We start from the raw sequence: 6,710 nt of genomic DNA on the forward strand, positions 1-6,710 counted from the left end.
CCTCCTGAGATCTGGCCCCAATCCTGGGCCTCTGGGACTCGATCCCCCGGCCAGTTGATAACATTTGTGTATCCTGAGATGGGGCTCAAGCACTTGCCAACGGGGAGAGAAAGCTGGGTGGTGCGGGTAAGGTCCAGCGACATCCAAGAAAGATGAGCTGGCCCAGAGAGGGCCCCAGCACCTCATCAGGACACAGGAAGGCCAGAATTGGGCAGAGCTGCAGCTATGGGGCCAAGGAAAGGCTGGACCTAGTATGTGAGGACCCTGACCCCACCCCCCACATACCAAATAAAGGCCACTCGAAAAGGGCAGTTTCTCAACTTTATTAGTCTGGAGCTCCTCCCTGCCAGCCCCAGGGGCTGGTCCCTGGGCACAGTGAGCAGGATTGAGGTCAGACAAATTCAGCTTCTGGCCCCTGGCAGCATAGGACAGCTGGTCCAAGGGGTCAGCAGGTGCAAGAGTCCAAATGCTGGCACTTCAGGTGTGGCCGGCTCCTGGCCAGACTCAGGGTGAAGGACGGCCTGCCTCAGCGGCTAAATAGGGCTCCGTGGTCCTCTCCTGGCGGGGGGCAGCGCTGGGCCCTGGGGCAGCATTCCTTCCAAGGCAGCTAGGAGCAGTTAGTGATTCTGGCCAGGAACTGCTGTGCCCACCACTCGTCCAGGTCAATGGGCACAAAGTCTGTGGGCAGAGTAGAAGGCTGGGCAGTGATGCTGCCTCCCAGATCAGTCAGTGTCTGTCCCTTTGAGCTGACCACAAGCCCCTCCCCCAGACCCAAATGTAGCAAGCACTGGGAAGAAGCAGGTCAAGTTCAAGCGCCCTCCCCAATCCCCTAGGGCTAGAACGCAGCAGGGCCCAGGTCAGGGTTGGAGGGAGTGGAGGGGACTCCCTGAGAGCAGGGGGGGCTCACTCTGCAGCCGGGGGCTGGGGGTCTTCTCCACGTACTGCACAGGTCTGGGCCCACTATCGCCAGTTGGGCCACTACCCAGCTGCTGCTCCACTTGCTGCCAAGCTGTGGGGGGAGGGCAGTAGGGCTAAGCCAGGCCCCTGGCCTCCTGTCTCCCACCCAGGACCCCAGCTAAGAAGGGGAGTAGGCAGCCCACTGGACAGTCACAGGACCAACGGGGAGACAGCCTAGGAAGAGCCCAGCCCTCTAGCTGCTTGGAACCAGGTCACAGTGGGGAGGAGGAACAGGGGCCCGGGCCTCACCCTTGGGCCTCGACACTACCTTCAGACACAAATCGGACGTTCTCCTCATGGGCCAGCGTATAGGTCTCTTGGGTTCCCTCAAGGGATGGAGATGTGGCGGGGGGCCGCCGGCCATTCACCCGATTGAAAACAAGCCTTGGTCCCGGACTGTGGAGGGGGGAGGAGCCGGTCAGCAACTGTCCTAAGCCCAGGTGATGCCTGGCAAAGCTCCAGGAGCAGCTTCAGGCCACCCCCACCACTCCCAGGCCAGGCCCAGCCTGGGCACTTCCTTGACCTTCAAGGTAGCTGCGTGCTGCAGTGGTGGCCGAGGAGGCCTCTCTCCTGCAGGCCCAAGCCCCCAGCAGCTCGATTCACACCTGCAGTCCCCAGCCCTGTGCCCCAGACCCCCAGCAGGGTTCCATGCTCAAGGCACACAGGCACTCCTCCAAAGGTCTCTCGGGCACCCCTACTGCCACCTGCATCCCACCTCCCCAGGACCAGCCAGGCCTCCAGCAACCCACGTTCAGATCTAAGCTACAACCAGATCACTCTGACCCAACCACAGTTGGCCAGGCACAATTCTCGGCCATTTTCTCTACCCCCCCCCCCCGAAGCTTCTCCATCTCACCACTGTCCCCAGTGTGGGAGAAAGGACCCAAAGAACAAACAGGCAATCGGTGCCCTTCCCTCTTCCTGGCTGCCCCAGGCTCCGTGGGGATGAGCCCTAAGTGATGGTCTGGCCAAAGAGCACTAGTGGAGAAGTTGTGACTTCAACCCCAGCCCAGCCCATCCCTGCAGGTCCCAGACGAGGCAACACTCTTGCCCACAGGGGGTGGGAATGCTGAGTGAGGAGATGGCCCCCAGGCTCTGGAGCTCAGCCTGGTGGGCATGGGATGTCCAGGGAGCCACTGGGCCTGTCCCGGTCAGCGATCAGTGGGGCCCAGGGCACTGATGGGCTGCCCTTGCCGGCGGCAGCTGGCCTAACCCTGCACACACAAAGCCCAGGATGGGGCCGTGGAGGGAGCGGGGCCCGCACCTACAGCAGGAGGTGGGAGCCGGGAGTCCTGGGCTGCACGTGCCACTCCGCCAGGCACTCGCGGTCCCGCCGGCCTGCTCGCCTTCCTGGGCTCAGGTGCCCCACCGCCGCTCGGGGGTCCTCCTTGGCTGAGAGGGGCACTAAAATAAAGAGGAGTGTCTTGAGGGGCACCGGTCCCGCCAGCTCCAGGCCAGTGAAGAAAATGTAGGGGGGCAGGGCTCCTCCCAGGCCTGAGCTGCACCAACCAGAAGGTATGAAGGTTTGTCCTCAACTTGGACAGCCCCTTGCCTGCCACCCCCACCCCCACAAGCCTGCAGACTCCAGGAAAGTGGAGGCTGGACACGGAAGAAGGAAAACCAAAAAGGGAACTGCAGCCGTGGGCTGTGGGTCACAGGGACCAAGGCCGTGGCCTGACCAGGGCTGAGCAGGGGCCCGAGCAGGCAGGCACCCACCTAATCCCCTACCCCACTGGGACTTAGTTACATAGGATGCTCCACAGGCCCTCTGGGGAAAGGGCCCTGGCTCGAGCGTGCACCTGTGGATGAAGGCCACACTGTGCCTGCTCCCAAGGATGCTGCCGTAGGCACACTCCAGTGTCCCTGCTCAGCACCCACACGGCATCCTGGCACTGAGTCTCCTCTCTGACTCCCACGGTAAACCACCCACCCATTTCCAGCCCAGGACCCTGGGCTCGAGACAGGGAAGTGACCCGCCCAAAGTCACACACTGTGAATGGCTGCTAGTTCCAGAACATACCCGCACACCTGCCTGACCTCAAAGCCCACGACTCAGTAAAACTGCCAGGCCACCTCCCCGACCTGCTCGCGTGACCATCTGGGGGTCACGTGGCGCCATTTTATCTTCTTCCCGACAATGAATGTCACCTGCACTGATCTCTGCTCTCTGTCTCACACCGGGAGCAAGAGCGGCTCAGAGGCACGGCCCCATGGCAGGCCAGAACCCCAGCCTGCAGAATTAGCGGGTCAGACGCTTTGAGCACCTGCGGCGCACCAGGCACACCAAGCGTGGAGGATGCAGCAGTGGCCCAGACACCCCCTCTCTCGTGGGCAAGTCGGGGTGAGGGATGCCGGGTAGTAAAAAGGCACTACAGGGGAAAAATCAGGATAGGAAGGCGCGTGGAGCCACTCTGGAGGGTGGCCCCCCGAGAAAGTTCAGGAGAGGGGGTAGGGGAGACTCACTTGGCCTCCCAGCAGGGTCTTTTCAAGGCCACGGGGACTGGGAGGGGGCCCAGCACAGCCAGCACATGCTGTGCCTGCTCACCACTCCCTGGCACGCAGTAGGACCCACACAGGACGGAGGCAGGCTGAGGGTTGCGCTCCCTCAGGCCAGGCTGGTCAGCACCCTCCTAACCCAGCAGGCTGCAGTGTGCCCAACTGGCTGAGGGTGAAGGTGAGGCCTGGTGGGGGGGTTAAGGGCTCTACGCGGTCTTTCCCATCTCCCTCCCCAGCATGCCCCAACCCTGGCACAGATGCACCCTGATTTCATCAGCAATGGGACTCAGGAGAGAGAGGTGACACGCTTCTCCAGGTCAGAGGGTGGGGGGCACCCTGGACCACTCTGCTCCCAGGTTATCTGCCTAGGTGACCAGTCGTGGCTATACACCTATGTCTTGTTTACTCCTCTGGGCAGCAGGGCAGCCATGAGGACCAAAGCTGAAATCACAAGGCAATATTATAACACAGCCTGGGTCCCAAGAATTGCCCTCCAAGGCCCTGCTCCCTTGTCTCCCCAGGACCCACCTGTGGTTGCCCTAGAACGTTTTCATCACTAGGAAGCAACCTCAAAATGTCAACGTGCCCCCAGCAGAAGCCACCCCCACCCTAGGGAAGGGCCTCAGCCCAGAAAGATCCCCACAGGCTGCCCCCTCCTGGCAGGCCCCCACCACCTGCACCCTCAGAGCTGCCTCGGGGGGCCCAGAGTCAGCCACCCTGTTTATCTGCTGCCCCTACCCACCGCCTAGCCCAGGAGGCCTCAGGCTTTTGTGGGCTTGGAAGAAAGCCCTAGGTCCAGGAAATGCATAGAATAAACGAAACCAAAGGTCCAGAGCTGAAACAAAAAAGTAAAAGGCTCAGCTCTGGGGGATGGGGGGGGAATCTGACCTCCAGGTCAAGGTCATGTGGAGGCCAAATTGGCCAGGACTGAGATTCCTGTGGGGCAGGCGCTGGGCACTGGCAAAACTGCTGGTCAGGAAAGGCAGAAAACTGCAGGTTCCGGCAAGGCCTGAGCATCTGCGGGAGGCCTCCAGTGCCCAGCCAGGGTGTTTTGGGTGAAGGGCACAGGAGAGCGGTGCCCTGGTAGGGCCAAAGGGAACCACGTGCACTTTCTCCCCCAGCCCGCCCTGCAAGGACGGGGCTGGCAGCCTCCCGCCGGGGCCAGAGCCAGGAGGCCTTGCGGGCCAGCACCCTAGGAGATTTTGCTCCCGCCTTCCTGGGCAGCTCGCCTCAAACCTTGGCCTCGCCGCCCAAGGTCGCCCGGGGAATCTGAGTCAGCCGCGTGGAGCTCCTCCGATCCAGGAGCTGGTCCGCTTCCTCCCCACTCGGGCTCCGCCAAGGTCCCACTGGGCCAGAGTGGGAGAGGGGATCGTGCACATCCGCCCCAACCCCCTCCGACCCTGCCAGGTGCCAGGTGAGGCGGAGGCGCGGAGGTGCGGAGGTGCGGAGGCCAGAGACGCCCGCGCGGGCGGGGTCGGACGCCCCGCCCCGCGCCCGCCCCGAGCATGTGGCCGGGTCTCCGCGAACCTTCCCCAAGGTCAACCTCTCGGTCCCGCGGCCCCCGGCGGCCGGCCCGCGCGTCTCACCTCGACAGGGGCCAGGGTCCGGGCGGCTGCGCCCGCGGGGGCGGTGGGGTTGGCGGCGCGGGCTGCCGGCATTTCAGGAGCTCGCCGAGCCGGCTCTCCACCTGCTGCTGCGAGGGACCTGCGGGCACGGGGCGCGTCAGCCGCCGCCGCGCCTGGGCAGTCACTGCGCGGACCCTCCCCCCGGCGGCCCTGCCCGCCCCCCGCCCCGCGCACCTGTGCGGCGCTGCGCGACCAGCTTGCTGGGCCCCTTGGTGATGGTGTACATGGTGCGGAGGGGCCGGCCGCCCGCGCGCTCACCGGGACGCACGCCCTGCCCAGCCCTCCGCCGGGGCTCGCACTCGGCGGGGGCCCAGGGCGCGGCCCCTTTAACGGGCGGCCGGGCGCGGCGGGGAGGGGGCGGGCCGCTACACGCCCCCGGCCCTTAAAGGGCCCGCGCGTCCGGGCGGGCCTCGGGGCACGCGGCGGAGGTGGCGCTCCGCCCGTTGGGGAGACTGGCTGCGGAGGGCAGCCACCAGCGCCCCACCCCACATGGCCCACGGCCAAGGCAGAGGAAGCGTCCTGGGGCCTGGGACGGCCTTCCACCGCCGGAAGGCCAGGTGAGCCGCGGGTGCGGGGGTGCGGGTGGGGGCGCGTTGACAGGCGCTGGGGGCGCTCTGTGCGCACCCTGGAAGCAAGGCTGTTCCCATTCACGTTGGGGAGCTTCAGCCAAGGTGCCTGGGTGGGCCTGAGCCAGCGTGAAGGGTCATTCTTGGCCTGGGTCTTGGGACCAAGGGGCCGGAGACCAGAAAAAGTGGGTTTGGGCAGAAACCTGGCGCCCTGGGAATCTCCCTTGCACTCTGTGGGACAGGAATAGTGGGTGCACTCTGCTCCCTGACTGAGCCTCCCATGCCAAGACGCACCCCCAGCTCCAGGGACGGGGGATCCCATTCAGTCCGGGAGCAGTGTGGGGGTGGGATCTTGGGGAGAGAGGTGGGTGAGTGAGGATGCCCGGTTTGCCTGTTTCATCCCAGTTGGAGAGGACCAGTTACTGGTCCCCAGACTCAGGTGGCCTGCCTGGAACGAAGGGGGAGGCGGGCTCCACCCCCCGGGTTCCTTCCTGAGAATTACATAGAAGTGCCCCTTCCTCCCAGCTCAGGGGCTGCTCAGGGCTGAGGGTTTCCCCACTGCTGCCCAGGCTGTGGGAGAGGAAGCACCACACTCTGGGGTCTGTGAGCCCCAGGACCTAGCGTGCTCAACGGAAGGCTCCCCTCGTCCTCCGTTTGGTTGAGTTCAATCCTTAGCATGCCCCCCACCCAAGAAAACACTTTGCCCAGAGTTGTCCAGGAATCCGCCCCCGAGGCTCTTACAGCCACTGCGGGGCTCGCATGCTGTTCCACAAATATTTGAGGAAGCTCAGTCCAGCAGGCACCAGGGTCTGGGGTGTCCACTGGGACCTGGTCTGGGAGCTGCCGCCCCCAAGGGGCAAGGGGACTTACAGCAGCGGCCCAGTGGGCCCCTGGAACAAAGGCCCAGCTCCCCCCACAGCTCACTTTGAGAGCAGACTTGAAGCCTCTCCACCCCCCAGGCAGAGCGCAGGACATTGAGAAGGTTGGGGGGTAGCCCTGTCGCTGGGGCGGGGAGTGACAGCAGGAGGAACTCCCTCCCCACCTGCTCTGTGCTCTGTCCCCCCCC

At 64.5% G+C, this 6,710-nt stretch overlaps 1 protein-coding gene across 4 annotated transcripts; it reads right to left on the minus strand.

The window, feature by feature from the left end:
* Positions 1 to 307: 307 nt before the first annotated feature.
* On the minus strand, positions 308 to 5,384 carry MCRIP2 (MAPK regulated corepressor interacting protein 2). 4 transcript variants are annotated; one of them, XM_036083479.2, is made up of 5 exons: positions 5,253 to 5,384; positions 5,040 to 5,157; positions 1,226 to 1,353; positions 908 to 1,009; positions 308 to 678 (listed from the first exon to the last, which is right to left on the minus strand). In XM_036083479.2, exons 1-5 carry the CDS (start codon positions 5,302 to 5,304, stop codon positions 608 to 610), a joined length of 471 nt encoding a protein of 156 aa, XP_035939372.1. In that variant the 5' UTR covers positions 5,305 to 5,384; the 3' UTR covers positions 308 to 607. The 4 variants fall into 4 exon arrangements, with proteins under 4 accessions (XP_035939372.1, XP_077931159.1, XP_035939375.1 ...); XM_078075033.1 differs by lacking the exon at positions 5,040 to 5,157 and adding an exon at positions 2,226 to 2,361 and having other exon boundaries at positions 5,253 to 5,359; XM_036083482.1 differs by lacking the exons at positions 5,040 to 5,157; positions 5,253 to 5,384 and adding exons at positions 2,226 to 2,361; positions 4,690 to 4,975.
* Positions 5,385 to 6,710: the final 1,326 nt, after the last annotated feature.

Source organism: Halichoerus grypus, chromosome 6 (genome assembly GCF_964656455.1).
Source record: "Halichoerus grypus chromosome 6, mHalGry1.hap1.1, whole genome shotgun sequence".
Classification (NCBI taxonomy): Eukaryota; Metazoa; Chordata; class Mammalia; order Carnivora; family Phocidae; genus Halichoerus; species Halichoerus grypus.